This window comes from Hyalella azteca, unplaced genomic scaffold, assembly GCF_000764305.2.
Source record: "Hyalella azteca isolate HAZT.00-mixed unplaced genomic scaffold, Hazt_2.0.2 contig5448, whole genome shotgun sequence".
Classification (NCBI taxonomy): Eukaryota; Metazoa; Arthropoda; class Malacostraca; order Amphipoda; family Hyalellidae; genus Hyalella; species Hyalella azteca.
This window is the reverse complement of record NW_025935638.1, coordinates 36,057-52,945: the sequence shown is the minus strand read 5'-3', so window position 1 is coordinate 52,945 and position 16,889 is coordinate 36,057. Positions and strand designations below refer to the sequence as shown.

Sequence of the window (16,889 nt, the reverse complement as noted above, 5' to 3'; positions counted from 1 at the left end):
GATTGGTTGAGCCACTCCTGACCTCGTTATAACGCGCGCTAGGTAGTCGTGAACAATGAAGAATTTGGTTTCTTTGGAATTAGTTTAAGATTTATTCGCTTTACTGTGCCATTATTTTATCGAAGGACTTTATCTTTTGCGATAATCGTAATGATTTACAGTTGTACTGTACTAAGATAAGAGTTGTTAATACCAATAGACGATACAATCGTTAATTAAAGATGCTACGTCACCATCTTGCGTAAGGAAGCTAGACATCTTAGAGGTAGATGTTTTATAAGAAGTCGATGATAACTTATAGTCATGTCGTCCAAATGTTAAACTCTTTATTAATATGATTTTATTAGGTGATAGTACTTCTCATTATATTTGATAATGCTTAGTCAATATTCATTTGTCTAGTCTATTGACGAACTGGTATCAACTCAGGCGCTCGCGAGTAATTATCCTCTAGTTATTCTATCTTAAATAAACTTTCACTTATCATTATGTGACCAAAAGATTATATTATGATTCTATTTTGTTGTAATATACTATGTTGTCTATATCTTTGCATATAGACGAATTTAGTAGCCCGTTTCTTGTACATTGTAAACAAAGTGTTGAGGTAAGCTCATTTTAGCTGAGTTACCCCCTCGTTGTGTGCACTCGGACGTTGTGTGTGCTCAGTGGTGCTGGGTTGGGGTGACACGGTTTCGACTCGAATCAGGCAGAGCCAAATTTGGGCTTCCAAGAATAAACTCCACCGCAGTTCTGGGCATAACTCTTAATGAGTTCCTCTAACGGACTAATAACGGCGTAGGTGGAGTTCTTGGATAGTTCCAGGTTTTGGTTGCGTTGGGCGGTTAACAGCCGTTCAAATCGCACCCTCGAGGTAGAGGCTAATAACCTCTGCGCTCGAGTTAATTGTCAGCGGCTTATTGGGGGCTAGTACCCTCCAATGGTCGTGCTTTTGAGGCGTAACTGCCACCCCGTTCCTGTGTGGTTGTTAGCATCTCGGTGCGGTTAGTTCCCGTGCGATTTGCTGTCCGTTTTTGTGATTCTTGGCAGTGTATTAGGGCTAGGACCCCTAGTCTCTGCATCTGGTCTTCAGCATCTCGGTGCGGTTAGTTCCCGTGCCATTTGCTGTTCATCTCCGTGTTCTTGGCAGTGTATTAGGGCTAGAACCCCTAGTCTCTGTGGCAGGTCGTTGGCATCTTGGTGCGGTTAGTTCCCGTACCATTTGCTATACGTTTTTGTGATTTGGCAGTGTATTAGGGCTAGAACCCCTAGTCTCTGCGGCTGGTCGTTGGCATCTTGGTGCGGTTAGTTCCCGTACCATTTGCTTCGTTGTCGGCATCTCGGTGCTGTTAGTTCCCGTACCATTTGCTGTACGTTCTTGTGAGTCGGCGGTGTATTAGGGCTAGAACCCCTAGTCTCTGCGGTTCGTTGTCGACATCTCGGTGCGGTTTGTTCCCGTACCATTTGCTATCCGTTGTGATTTCGCGGTGTATTAGGGCTAGAACCCCTAGTCTCTGCGGCTGGTCGTGGCATCTCGGTGCGGTTAGTTCCCGTGCCATTTGCTATCCATTTTGTTTTTCGCAGCTGTGTATTAGGGCTCATACTGTGTGGTTTTTCGGCTGTTTGTACCCCTGGAATGTCAAACCTTTTTCCGCGAACTTTTGGATTAAGAAGAATAACCAATTGTGCGCCTTGTATGAAGAAACTTGTATTTGCCTGAAAATTTCCAGTATACTACGAAAACTTCATCGTGTTCATTACTCCTTTCTACAACGCAAGGGAATTTAGAGCCGGACCAAAGAGCGACTTTTTAGCCCTTGTGTTTAGGATCAGAACGAAAGTCTATACCAAGTCGGCACGCTACCCGTAAATATTTCAGCTTCGCGGCGGTGTTTCCGGTTACACAAGCAAAACGTAAATAATAATTAATTTGTATTTCGGCTTCCTCATTACAATTTCGTATAATTTGGCATCCTCATTACAATATCGTCAAAAAGATCTCTCTTAGTCACATCAAAAGTTCTTACCAATAGCATGGCTGGGAGAGACGAATATCCCTGCCACGAAGACAAAAAATATGCGGAGGGACGCTCCCATCTTCTCGACTTGTGACTTGTGACAAGACTGGTTTGCTTTGGAACTGCTTGAGGAACCTTTACCAGTTACAAGAAATTACAAGAAATAGTTTTACTGCCACAAGCGTCATATATGAAGTGGTCACCGATATGTTTGCCAATAGATTTCATCGGGCGAAAAGACAGAATGACTTCTGGAGCCAAGAAATTTATAAGATAAAGCCACTGATAGGCTTGAGAAAAGCAGCACGTGTTTGTTATATAAATATCTTAAATTTTATGTTACTTCGTAAAGGGCATTGTAAAATACTCATAATATTCAATTCAATTCAATACTCATAGTATTGGATTCCTAATCTTAGTTTTGGATTCCTAATCATGAACAAGTTTCAAGAAAACTTTAAAAGCACGTTGATAGCGTTGGCGCTTCTAACAACGAAGTCAAGACCATCGGGGAATATCTGAATGTCATCATTAATTATAGTATCATCTATTCTATCGGGTGTGGGCTCTCAAGCAGGAAAATTATTAGATGTTTTAAATTAGATGTTCTGTTTGTAAATTATTATCATCATTTTCCTCTACTTCTACTCTAATTTAATTTTTCACTTGAAAATAGTCGTAAATGAGAAGCATTGAGCGGTTAAGGCGTCCCAGCCTCAAATTTGTCCTGAGAGTTTATGTAAAGAGTGGAAAGTGTGAAGCTTCATGTAATTTCATATAAATTCTTCCTGTAACATTTTCGTCCCAACGCTTAGTTGCCTTAGTTTATCAATACAGAAGTTTACTTGGCAGTTCACATCCTGCATTCTGTTCACACACGTGCCTTGGAAGCGTGCTATTTCGGTAATATTCACGCTGCTTCTTATTTGTTCATAAATCTTTGTCTGAAATAGTCTTGCTAACATCTTGAACTGAAATATTTAGGTTATGAAATTCTTTACCAATATTTTGTATGGAAATGTTCCAATTTTTAGATAATTGTCAAAATTCTGTATTCATCTTACAGAAATGTACGTGTTGTCCTAAGACTCTGGATGAAACACTTGAGGAGCACACGAGTAGAAAATTCGCCTGATCCTAGGGGCTTACACTAACATAGAAAGTTAGCAGGGAAACTGTATAAATTCTGTTCTGTAACTGTATAGCACTGTACTGTACTGTACTGAAACTGTATGGCAGGGATACTGTATAAATTCGTTTGGTACGAATTCCAGAAGATAATGTCAACAATAGTTTATCCAGAAACGTTAATTATTTGGATGGGAAGCCAATTTTTTGTAACACATGCCAGTTCTCACGCGGTAATCACTGGACGAACTGGTCCTTGAAAAGCCCTTGAGAAGAGACACCAATTGTTCCCCGGTGGTGTAAATTAAGCAGGTGTGCAACCAAGCTTCGGTCATTGCTGGCCGAGAAGTTATCAAGATGGGAGCTTACGTGCACCTCTGCCTTTCATTTCTTGCCGTGATATCTAACTACAACGTCCAAGCCTTCGGTGAGACTCCTTGAGATGGTAGCTGGGATTTTTGTGATGAATGTATGTTGAAGGAGAAGTTGAATTAAGTGTCATGGCAATTAAATTTTTAACTCCTTCTACTTAGGATGCAGAATTTTTAAACACGATTAGGTTGGAAATTAGTGAGATTTTTTTGTGTACAGGGTGAGTCCGAAAATTGGTTTTAAATTGTATATTACGACATGTGCATTACGATTGCTCAATTTTTAGTCAAATGAAACGGGATTTTCAATTCACGTAATACATAATAATTCTCTTGCCTATTTGAACGATGGAACTGTTAACTGGGAAACAATATTAAACTTTTGAATGTTGTTCAAACATTCAAGCCGCCACTGCATCTTTCATAAATAAAACGGGAAAGTGCACGCCTCGACTCTGGCATTCGCTACTTAGAGGCACAATCGAAAAGACGACCTTTTCCTCGAATAGAAGACGACCTATTCTTCGAATAAAAGACAACCTATTCCTCAAATAAAAGGCGACCTATTCCTCGAATAAAAGGCGACATATTCTTCGAATAAAAGACGACCTATTCCTCGCATAAAAGACGAACTATTCCTCGAATAAAAGACTACCTATTCCTCGAATAAATGACGACCTATTCCTCGAATAAAAGACGAACTATTCCTCGAATAAAAGACGAACTATTCCACAAATAAAAAATTACCTCTTCCTCGAATAAAAAATGACCTCTTCCTCGAATAAAAGACGATCAATTCCTCAAATTAAAGACCACCAAAAATCGAAAAGAAGACCGGCAAATTGCGCCAACTTCTTCAACTTGAACTGACAACTCCTTTTGCAACTTGCGTGTGTTGCTTCCTTCGTGGGCTTATTTCATGCGGATATGCACAAATGTATAGTTCAAAAGAACAATAGAGGTTTTCACAGTCGATGCGCGAAAACTTGACTACAGGAAAATTACGTTGGACAGTAATGATAGTGTTCCGTTTTATTGCCATTCCCGTTCCTGACTTGAGTTATGGAATATATAATTGCAAGATTTTTTCCCTTTGAGAAGTTTTTGAGTCGAAAATACTTCGACTCAAAAAGGAAAAAAAGTACTTCGAGAATCAATAGGCACCATTGCATTTCGAATTACCGGACCTTGAATGACGTTCACAGAAAAGTTGTTACTTGCTAAGATGAACCTGAAACATCTCCATTCTTTGTATCTAAGCAAAATTAGTTTAGATTAATTCATGCAAACCAATTTGGATTGCAACTTTCTAAAAGTTGCATATACTTTTTGATCCTCATCGAGCTGTGACGAATGTGTCAGCTCTTTTTATTAAGCTCTACCTGAGGATAGGGTTACGTGACTAAGGTCGTGTATAGGATAAGTAAGACACAGCTGTGTAGATAACATATCTTGATATACGGGGTGATTATGCATGAGCTACGATACAGAGGTATAAGATATGGCGTCGACCGTAAAGTCGGAGAACTCAACCGACGCGTTACATCGCGGAGCACTTATCTACTACTGCCGGACCTCTTACAAAGGTTCCCAGCCCTTATATAGCCTTCGGCTTTCGCCCACAACTAAGGTCTTGACTGCGTGATCTATCACGTGATGTTTTCCAGATGCTGACTTATGTCTAGTACTTTTCATCAATCTCTATCAGGTCAAGTGAATATTACGTCCCAATTACATATGATCTAATCTTATAATATAATTATAATTACTATAATGAGACGCCACCTCCATGACATCTCCAGTCTGTCTGGAAGATCGTCCCGATCGTATGGACACAAAATCTAGAAAACATATTGTTCAAAACCTCCGATCAGAACCGTAACTCATACTTTAAGTATTCAGTAATGGAGGCTATAGCAGTAATATAAGGATATATAGTTCCTTCACTTGACAGTATGAAAAAATCGGAGTATGGCACTTTTAAAAGAAAATAACAAGTCTATCTCTAACGCAATTTGAAAGCAATCCCAACTGGGAATCCTGAAAACACCTTGTGGTATTTAATGCTACGTTTCTCCGTTCATTGGGTTCATGTCCTTGTGACACATAAGCTGATTAATCTGCCGACTCAGAGTCTGAGGCAAGCTCTCAGTGACACCGTGGACTCATAGCTAACTATGCCTGTTTTTAAACAAAGTTATGAATTATTAAATTCATACGCCGTCAACGCAGCTTAAAGTTGGTTATGACTTTAGATTCCTCCTATCTTGATCATTTATTCGCTTGCTCTCTAGAGAAAATTATTCCTACAATTTCCATCGTAAAATTTTCACACTGAATTCATCAGGTTACGACAATGCTATTGGAATCCATATCATCGAATATAGAAATAACGAGAGTATCACAAATCTTGAATTAAGATTATAACACAAAATAATAAGGATTATAGCGTTCACAGAGTAATATGGAAGAAATATAGATAATCGAATCTTCCCTCGAAACATTTTAAATTTGCAATGAAAATTATATCCACATACTAGTATTGATTCATTCCCTAACACCGAGTCACTTTAATCAGATACTTTGATTGTATATGTCAAGCAGATTTATTATCAGTGAACTTTCATTAAATCACAAAGAAAATTGCTTGTACAAAATTCTGTACGTTTCTCTAAATCAATAAGTTATAATGATATAAACGCATCATAAAAATTAATATTAGCATCGGTCTGTTTCGTTAATTTTATTACATTGCTAATGCAAATGCTAGCAAAATAGCAGACATTTTAACTTGACTGATCAATTAGCTATTGCTGATTTAATCTGGATGCTTGTTGATTTATAAGTTAATAGCGTGTTAATAACCACCTTTAATATGAAATGCAACTCAAATCTTAAAGTGCAAAGCATTAATCATCGTTTATCGCGTAAACGTTGCAACATTTGCTATAAAATCATTTACGGTTTAATACCGTAAAAATAAAACCGTTAAAAAAACATTGCGTTCAAATGATGTCAACATGTTAATTGCAAATGTGTGAAATATTTTATTTGAGCGGTATACACAGTAATTGTATCAAACCATTTGTCATTCGCAGTGCTTAATTCAAATACAATGTAACATTCGAGCAAACAACATATCTCATAAATATTCAAACATCGTTCGAATAAGTGGCAAAACATAAATGCATGCATACATGAGTAATTCGTTATTTTAACAGTATACTTGTCAAATTTTAGCTTCGGTTCGTCACACTTGAATGGTGTCGGTGACAAAATAATCACCTCTGTCTAATAATGTCACAATATATCTTGCATTAGCAAGTCTCATCAAGAATGAACTGCATGGACCGCATTATTGCTTAGTATTCGTTAAAGATCTCATTAAATCCCATCGCTGATCGCCGAATAATTTTGCTCACAAAGTGATTTTCGAACGGACTTTGTGCAAGCTCAGATGACATTGCTAGCATCATCATTGAAATCTATGAGCTTAAAGCAAAAAGATTTTCGGTGAATTGCGGTCAAATTCTTCAAATGAATTATAAGATCATTCGTCGGCATTAGTTCTAAGCAATATGAAATTATCTTTAGAAAATATCGCACGACATGATCAGCGTTAGAAAAGTTAATTTATAACATAGCACATTCATCATAATCACATATACATTTATATTAAACTCAAAATATTAACTTTTCCATATTAAAACGCACATAATTGTATTTTTCAAGAAAAGACACTTAATAGTAGTGCAATTATTGCAACGCAATACTAATAGCAATATAACTGTAAATACATTACATTCTCAGGAACATTAGAACTCAATACAAGGTATTGACATCTTTGAAAAGAATGAAGTTTGCTAAAATATTTCGCCTGCTCAGAGAGAAAAAAAACTTTACTGGCTTCGATGAATCGAGCGTCAGTATTTTTCGGACGCTAAACTCTTTGAAAAGCATCTGATCTATCAGTCTTTGACGGCTGTCTACTCATGACTGTTACAATAAGCAATTGATATAGTTTAATCTACTTTTAAAGATTAAATCTACCGTTTGAAATGATTTGTATATCTCAATTTATCAATTCATTAATTTTACAGTTAAAGTAATTGAGTAGATAATATACATTATCTTTATTTATAAAGTGGTAGAAAAATAAAGAGTAGAAACATGAAATATTGCATTCAAAATCTCAAAAGATATTTTTAATTCAGCATTGCAGTTTAACATGATATTGTTGCAAAAATACATAGGCGGAATTATTTATTTAGTGTTACCTAGACATTAGAATAACAGTGATACAAAAAATTTTCACTTCCTGAATCAATGTTCGTTACGTTTTCATTCTTTAATGTGGCATCAATTTCATCGGTACGTATACTCGACAATACTAGTCACAATTATTTGCTGCTTCGTGCAATCTCAATATTTTGTACGTTATTGAAATTATTGCAATTATTCGAATTATTTATAGTCTTAATGTGACTCATGCAGATACCGATTTTGCTTTAAGTCCGCAAAATCGTGTAAGACGTGAAATTTAATGTATAATGAAGCTTTACTTCATCTTTATTATACATTCATGAGAATTATATTTTATATATTGGGCGTTTAGGTGAGTCTTAGATACTCGATCTCTGAATTCTTGAAATTCAACAATATTTTAGCTCAGTTTATCTCGTATTGAATGGTAAAGGTTCAACGGTTGAAGGACAGCAATTATTCAACTATCGTGACGAAATGACATATTAATCAAATCTCAAGCCAAGAAGATAATAGGAAGTCATGTAATTAATAATTAAGATGAATCGCTTTTTAGACGTCAAATGTGAAATAGAAATAACTCGATTGTACTTCATAACTCAGTTACGCATTTGGTTACATATTGTAGCGTCGATGAGCATATAAATATGGACATAATGGCTGAATATAATACGGGCTCATATAATCGGTAAAATTACCCTGTTGGAACTCTTATACTAGACGTTACTACAGTTCAGATCAATAATACGTCTAGTTCATCATTATAGCTCCGGCATTCATCAATGTACGCTTTGTTAATGCATATATACGTCAATTAATGCACTTTTTCGGATACGCACGCATTTGTCAATAGATACATTCGTCAATGTACATATTGTCGATTAATGCAGGTACCCGTCGATACGCATAACTTCCATGCATTTATTGAGTCAATGCCATTGAACCAATCGTTCAAAGATGCCATTGCTTTTTTCCACAGCCTTTACGTGAAGGTTCACCTACTGCGCGACGTACTTTTAAACACTATTCTTTAGGATAAAGTCGTACATGCGTAATATAATTAGATATCTGTCTACGACATCTTTAATATTCAAAGCGAAATTCAATTTAAATAATACGGGTTCATATTGTTCAGGATTGTTATTAAAATTCTACCTCCCGATTCGCTTATCTTTATGCTTCAATGGAACATTCCTTCAATCAGCATTATTAGCGCATTCTCTCATTTATGGAAAAAATGCACTATTGTGCTCGCCATGTCCGTCTGTTTGTCTGTCCGTCCGTCTGTCCGTCCGTCCGTGACCTCAAGTTTTCGTCGACGAGAAAATGCGTTCTCTGTCACTCACTGCAGTGAGTACTGAGTTATATTTTTTATTTATTCTACGGGTTCGGATTTTGTCAGAGTCTTGAAACTCGTTTAGGTTCACAGCACATTGTAAAACTTGAAGATTCGTTTAAGAGACCTCACAAAAGACTTATATCATTAATTGACATGGTTAAAATATTACAGAATTCGTGAATACTATGCTACATCCGCCATAATCAATTCGATAAACTGCTATTGCGGTCAACTGACAAAATTGTAGAATTATACCTTACTTACGAATCCATGACTTAGCTTAGAATTTTCAAACCATCCAAACCACGTAAGTCAACCCAGGATGCCTTTTCTGTGGCACGAGCATTTTTCAGTCGCTGTATTCGATTTCCGCTGACTTATATACTGAGTGAAATGAATTTATATGAAAACGGCGTAAATATGATATCGCATTACCAATTCACTTGTGACACATCAACAAAATGAACATGTGCAACGTTCATTGACAAGCTATATTTATGAGCAATAATACTCTCTTTTAATTACAGCTGTTCGTTCATTAGTAGGAGGTTCATTAATGAGAACGGCGTTAGAGTTAGGAGTGTCTAATTTCAGAGTGTAACCTTACAGGATCCTTCTTCTGTACCTTCTGAGTCTAAACGTACAGGATTATTCGGCTCATATTACAACGAGTCAATTGCATTTTTTCTCTAGAACTTTAATGTTCTTCATCGGTACATAACTGAATTACATCGGCAGGAAACGTTCTCTCGGTGAGCGTGACCAATGCCCATCGCGGTACACGCGTTGCTGGTCGTCGCACCTCGGTACACATGAGTCCAATCCACTTAATAAAGTTAGCTACTGACTTGCAACGCTCGTCATGTGTATTAGAACATGAACGTGGCTACGTCTTAAAATACAACATCGTACAACAAAAATAGATTCAAGTTTATTGAGCGTTTAATTTTTAGCGAAATTACTAGTTGAATGGCCATTTGCTGCATTAAATATGCGGGAATAGTTTTAAACCTCCCGAGGCTCGTATAATATTTTACGCGTCACAAGCTATATTTCCTGTGCATTTATAAACAGTATTATTAATAAATCGGATATGAATTCATAATTAGATTACTCAACTTTTAGTCTGGCGATCTTAGTATAGATGCCGTGACAGTTGCTGTTTTTTTTTTTTTTGCCGTCTCTTGTTTTTCAGGCCTACACTCAGGCCCACATCAGGCCTACACTTCAGAGCCGACATCACTATGTTATGTTATGTTATGTTATTGACGTTTTCACGTGCACATCGGTTACCGTCGCTGTAGCTGTTGAAGTGTGGCTCTACGTGGTGTGAAGTTTTAGCTTTTCTTGTTGATTCCTTTGCTGATTGCCATCGACAGTCGCTGCCACATCGCTGCCACCTTCTCACGACACCGCTGACTTGTAGAACGCTCGTAGGCGCCCTCAGCGGATGCCGGATTTTTTCGCTCGGTGGTCGTTCGATAGTGGCTCGTAGTTTCCCTCAGCTCTGCATGTTCGTTCTGGATTCCAAAGAACGCAAAAAAATTGCGTGGACCCTTCAAATTGCTTTGCGTCAGTCTTAGGCTGAAATAAGAAAGTCTTGACATTGCAGGTTAAAACTAAGACGCACCAGTCAAAACTTGAATATTCTCTCAGTTTTCGGCTGCTTAAATTAGTAGATGAAGGTCCTCTTGGTCTCTTCTTCAGACGTTTAAGTTAGTTTATCGTCAGAGAAACACTCCGTTGAAAGAGAAACACTCCGCACGAAAGTCACTATGCGACAGGGTTGCTATAAACACAAACACTTCAAAAGTCTTTCACTTCACCATCGTATTCAACGTTTCACAATTAAAGTAAAGCAATCGAGTTTCACTTATAAGAAATCACGGTTGTTATCACATGGTTAGGGTGCCACTTGTCAACTCTTTCTTATTTAGCTCTACCTGAGGATCAGGTTAAGTGACCAAGGTCGTCAACGATAAGTAAGACAAAGCTTTCAAGATAACATATCTTGAAATACATACGGGGTGGTTATATACGAGTTACGAGAGATGGGTATTAGGTACGGTGTCGACCGTAAGGTCGGAGAACTGAACCGACGCGTTACATCGCAGAGCGCTTATCAACTAACTACTGCTGGAGCTCTTACAAAGGTTCCCAGCCCTTATATAGCCTTCGGCTTTCGCCCACAACTAAGGTCTTGACCGCGTGATCTATCACGTGATGTCTTCCAGATGCTGACTCATGCCTAGTACTTTTCATCAATCTCTATCAGGTGAAGTGAATATTACGTCTCAATTACATTTGATCATATAATATAATTATAATTAGACGCCAGATTGACACCGGACAAGTGCGGCAGATTTGCCTGGTACCTCCCTGGCACTTATACCGTATCGCGTGATGTTGATGCAGCTTTCGGTGGTTGCCGTCTTGAACTTTTACATCAATTCCTATCAGTCGTCACGTTGCTTCATAACATAACATTTCCAATAAAATATTGGTACGGGATTGAAGTCGTAGTGTCAGTATCTTGGACGGAAACTTGAGAAAGAAACTTGATCCTTTTTGTCTTTTTTATACTATGTTGTGAGTAAATCATGTATCGATAATTGAAAGACTTCGATAGACTAAATCTAAATTAAAGTTCAAAATAGTCCGTTGCTAGCTGCTAGCATCCAAAAAAATTAATCCTAAAACTCATATTATTCAATGATCACAATCAGACATTCCTGACCTGCGGTACCTCAAAGCCTACATCAGCGATGACCCCGACGGCCCCTACCACGAGTTCCTGGACTACTCCCCCGACCTGAGGGACCAGGGCCTCGATAACTCCATCAAACGCGTCTGCCTGACTGGAATGTGAGCAACCTATTCACGCGCGGCTTCGTTAAACTCTTTAAAAATATCATGTGCAATACATAAACGCCGGAAATATACCATTGATTTACAGCGGATGATCCGTATATTTTTGGAATTGGCTCGCATCCCCAGCTCCTCAATTAACTCACCTTCGACCGATTGAATCGATTGATTCCACCTTACTTTCCAGACCGAGCTCATAAGTAATAGTGCACAGCTATCATTTCATTAGGAGTGATGCTCGCTTGTAATGTTTTCGGTAATACTCTTGCCTTTTGTCATTTCAACAAGTGAAAGAAATCTGCTTACAATTCGTACTTATAATTAGGACGCATGAGGCTTGTATGATTGATGAATGTAAGAAAGAATGCTAAAAGATTATAAATTTTGCTGATTTAAAATTTAAACATTCCTGCTTTCAGATGGTTCTTATACTCAGATTACAACTACAGCGAGGAGTCCACTGAGTTATGGGGACCGGTTCGAGTCAACGGTTGCCTAGACTTCGAACTCACATTATCTGTGAGCAAACAACGAATCCGACTTAGCATTAATACCACGAGTGAAATGATCTTTGATAAATGCATGACTTGAAATTATCCAATATTAATTCTTCAACAATTGCAATACTATCACCTTGCAGACCTCGTCTCTGCGGTACGCGGGCAGCCCCTACCACCTGGACGACTCCTACTACAACCTCTACGAGGGCATCAACTACTGCGGGCGGGAATTCAGGGGCAACACCAACGCCGACTCGTTGCTGGAGTTCGACTTGAGGGTGTCTTCTGTGATCATCTGTGGACAGTCGCCGTGGACTTTCTTCACGTACGTTGAACCAATTGGGATGATATTTCAGCACTAGAAGGATTTCACAGATTTGCAATAGAATCACGTGGTTTAAAAATGAAATTTAGACTTGCACCGTATCGAGAAACGTTGATTCCAAGAGTCAAAACACAATTTTATAGCCGTGCTGTTATCGGCTGATGCCTTATTGCCATCTCGCTGCAAGCAAAACCATCATTCAAATATCAATAAAGTGAGGCAATATACTCATACAGTGTTGCAATTCTTGATCAATAAATTAACAAGAAAACCAGCCAATTAAACCAGTTAACAGAACCTGGGCAATCGCCTTCGATCAATCGCTCTGTCGCGGCGCGTCCGTGCAATGCTTCCATGCTACCGATAATAAGCTCATAATTCACTGTCTATCAGCAACAATTAAAAGCCTAAAATCTGATTTAACTATACCATTTATGAAAGTTTCTGCATGCAATGAACCTCTGCATAATTCCGAAACTTTGAACCGCTCATTAAGCTTCGATAAACACGCAGGTGAGAAATTTCCGCAGAAACTTCTTGGCTCCATAAAATAATACTCAATTCGACTATATAACAAGTGAAAAAAATCCCGTACGGCATTTAAAATGTCTTCTTTTTTTCTACACTTGGTGAAAAGGTGCTGAACGCGGGAAATAAATAATCAATAGATTCTCGAATACCTCAGCAGTAAACCAGGCGTTTTCACAGAAGGTTGTAAGTTAACTGGGCGTTACTGGCAAACGAAACTGAATAATTAGTGATGGTCGATTATATAATTTAGTAAATAATGCCCTTTATTTAAATGCCCTTTATTTATTTTTAAATAATGCTTTAATTTATTACAGTAGCGTGATTTTTTAGTTTTACTAAGGCTACGGTAGTGACAAATTCAGCAGAGTATAAACGCAAGCAGTTTTCATCCATATACGGACAGATGAATCTGTACTACTCACACAAAGATGCGTACAACTTCTGGTCACATGGGAAAATTGGTACGAAAAGCAGCATAGTTTTTACTCGACGAACGATGAAGTTTTATTTGGTTGGCAGTGGCCTGCAGTTCACCGGAGAGGCTGTATGCTTGTATCCTGCCAATATTGCTACCGGCAACAACATTTCCCTTCATTGGAACGGCCTTCCGACGGTGAGTAGATCTATCCGTTGTGTGTAGCAGTGAAAGCGATGAATCTATCCGCAGACAAAAAAGAGGTCAGATATAATTTCATTTATTAATTGGATATTATTTCTTTCTGGGAAATATTTAGCGTAGATGAATACTACAATAGTATTTCTTAAAGGTATTAAAGACTTTCATTTGTGCATTTTAGTTATGGATAAACTTTATACGTTTTAACGTAATCCCATGCAGGAATTTATCTCATTCACCTTTTCAATTCAAGTGTAGTAACACAAGTTCACCCAAACTCCAGAATGAAACATTTCTTCTGTTCAATCGTTGACGTCCGTTTAGGCTTGTGGAGTGAGGTGCATATAGAACGATAATTTCATAAGATTTAAATTAAAAAATTTAAATTTACAGTAACAGATTCCTTTCCTAATTGAACATGAATCCTGGACGTTACCGTGGTAGATGCCACTCACCTGTGTTTTGTATTAAATCTTGGAATATCTCGGTACTGCAGATGGAGCTACTGGGCTTGCCGGACAACTCGATCAGGTCGGTGGCCAAGGGCTGCCTCACCGACAACGTCTACCCGAACAACCACCTTCAAGTGGAGCTTGGAGACGCAGTGGAGCTTGGAGACGCAGTGGAGCTTAGGGACGCAGTGAAGCTTGGAGACGCAGTGGAGCTTGAAGATGCAGTGGAGCTTGAAAATGCAGTGAAGCTTGGAGACGCCGTGGAGATTGGAGACGCAGTGGAGCACTGAAATGCAGTGGAATATGGACCTGCAGTGGTGCACGTTTAACAAGTGGTAGTCGTCACTTTCAACCCACTAAATCGTTCAACAGTTATAGACGTATGTTCGAAATGATCTCACAGAATTTTGCGCTTAGCTTATGGTGTAACCACAACTTCAGTCTCAATATTCACTACTGCAAATTATACCGTTACAATGCAAAGGTGTCAAGAAATCTTTGGACAATATAATATTAATATATTATTAATACTTTCGAGTGACGACAGCTTCCTCCATGCATTATTCGTCCAGGTGTAGCTCGGTCCCGTGAGCCAAGTGAATGAAACAAATGCTTCTTGCGTCTCGTCAATGGAAATTTCTGGCAACGTGAATACCAACACTGGACTAAGTCCCGGTTAAAAACCAATATTAAAAGGCTTAAGGTGAAACCAGAGGACAAGCTTGAGACCTAATTCAAGACTATCGCCGACACTCGTTTTACATCAACGGCACACACGATACAAACCTAGATTTTGCTTATTGTCTAAGGTCACGATTAACTCATTCGAATGCAGAAATAAAATAGATACAAAATCATTTATTAATACCAAACTGTATTATTACTAGGCTGACTCAACAAAATCAAATGGTGGTTCAATCAATGGTTCTTTTCGTGAATGATGCGAATTTGCATGAACACGGAAAAAAACTCGCATGACATTTTCATGCTGTGCTTCTATAGCGATCAGATCCTAGTGTCTGCACTGGGCTTGGTATAAGATGTAGCAATAGTAATATCTTGATCTTTGCATATCCCTGATGACGGGTTTGATCAAAACTTGAAGAAATTTGCATGAAATGGGCATATAAAAGAGCCCGATAATCCTGTGGATTTTCGGGGGTCTTTATTATTATAAGGCCCAAATACAATAATAAAGTCAAGATAATTTGTGTAAAATATGGAGCCTTGATTCAAGGATCTTTCAAAAAAAATCAAAATATAACTGAGTAACTATCAGCATCCTCCATCGGTACAAGACAATCCCAGAAGGAAGTCCTTCTATTCAACCATACGAGATATCGTGCATGCAAGGCGTTCTTGATAGGTTGTCCTATTTGTTATCATATGAGAATTCCAAAATGGTTGTCCGACCAGTAAAATTTCCAGAAAATGTTACAATGAAAGTATAAATAAGAATAAGTCATTTTTGTGAGGCGATTGTATATGTATCGGTGGATCGTCGACTGTAAGCAACATATTCCTGCACCCACTGATGCAACCACCAAATCAGGCGCTGCGAGAAGAACCGGCGTTAACCAGCAGCACCTGTTTACTCGACGATATCAGCAAACATCAGATTCTTATACCTCAGCAGACATATGATATAAGTTTAAATTTGCGTTCGAACAGTTAAGAACTGTGTCGTTCTCACGCATGTTGAGACATTTACTATTTGGAGAAGATCGTATCGACAGAATATTTTTTATCCTAATTTTTCAGTTATCTCTGGTTCCTCTGCTCATTTCTTGTTGGCTGAGAGATTGGTTCTTCTAAAAGGTCCTTGTTCATTGTTATGATATTTTAGGTTGCAAATTCTTTACTACTTGCATCTAGACCACGAAGATTAAGCGTTACTAGGTCTGACGTGTGTATAAAACTTTGGTAGCCGCAAGGTTAGCTGCTTGATCACGAGTGATTCACGACTGACCTACCGCTAACGGAACTTCTGTTTTACTATTTTGACTCCGACATCACGGTAAGTCGAAGTGATAAAATTCATACAATGTTTCATAGTGTGAAATTGGTGAATAAAATATTATTTTTTTCTTGTTAAGGGATTTATTATGTGTTCTGTTTATTGGATCACACACTTGATTTTTTGAAAGTCCCAGCTCTAGGTGGAAGTTCCATAAAATCTTTTGTTAGTTATCCTGTCCCATTCTGGGAATTCTGTTATTTTCCTACCTTCATGCGTACGATCTGATTCTTTTATTGTTTGCCGTTTATCTTCAAATATATTCACTTCAGCTATGCCATTTACGTTTTAAAATCCCGCCTTGCCTAAAACCTATCTTCATAACCAATAGGGAAGCGTTGTACAAATGGTCATTGGTGGACGGTACGAGGAGACCATACCGAACTTTTCAGGTGGTGCAACTTGTCATTGTAGATCGTAGGTTGGTTCGTCACAGATGTCATCGATACAAGAAAAACTCT

General features: G+C 38.2%; 1 protein-coding gene across 1 annotated transcript; it reads left to right on the top strand.

Moving 5' to 3' along the window:
* The first annotated feature begins 3,502 nt into the window (after positions 1-3,502).
* Positions 3,503-16,685, top strand: LOC108667785. The gene is made up of 6 exons (XM_018154855.2): positions 3,503-3,573; positions 11,846-11,984; positions 12,407-12,506; positions 12,628-12,812; positions 13,863-13,956; positions 14,456-16,685. The coding sequence occupies exons 1-6, from the start codon at positions 3,504-3,506 to the stop codon at positions 14,699-14,701; spliced, it is 834 nt and encodes a 277-aa protein (XP_018010344.1). The 5' UTR covers position 3,503; the 3' UTR covers positions 14,702-16,685.
* Positions 16,686-16,889: the final 204 nt, after the last annotated feature.

What these genes read in the sequence shown, in the direction of transcription:
- LOC108667785 (XM_018154855.2), top strand. Translation starts at nt 3,504, where the DNA reads ATGGGAGCTTACGTGCACCTCTGCCTTTCATTTCTTGCCGTGATATCT. An exon ending in CTACAACGTCCAAGCCTTCG is followed by an intron (nt 3,574 to 11,845) that starts GTGAGACTCCTT and finishes GATCACAATCAG; the next exon opens with ACATTCCTGACCTGCGGTAC. An exon ending in ACTTCGAACTCACATTATCT is followed by an intron (nt 12,507 to 12,627) that starts GTGAGCAAACAA and finishes ATCACCTTGCAG; the next exon opens with ACCTCGTCTCTGCGGTACGC.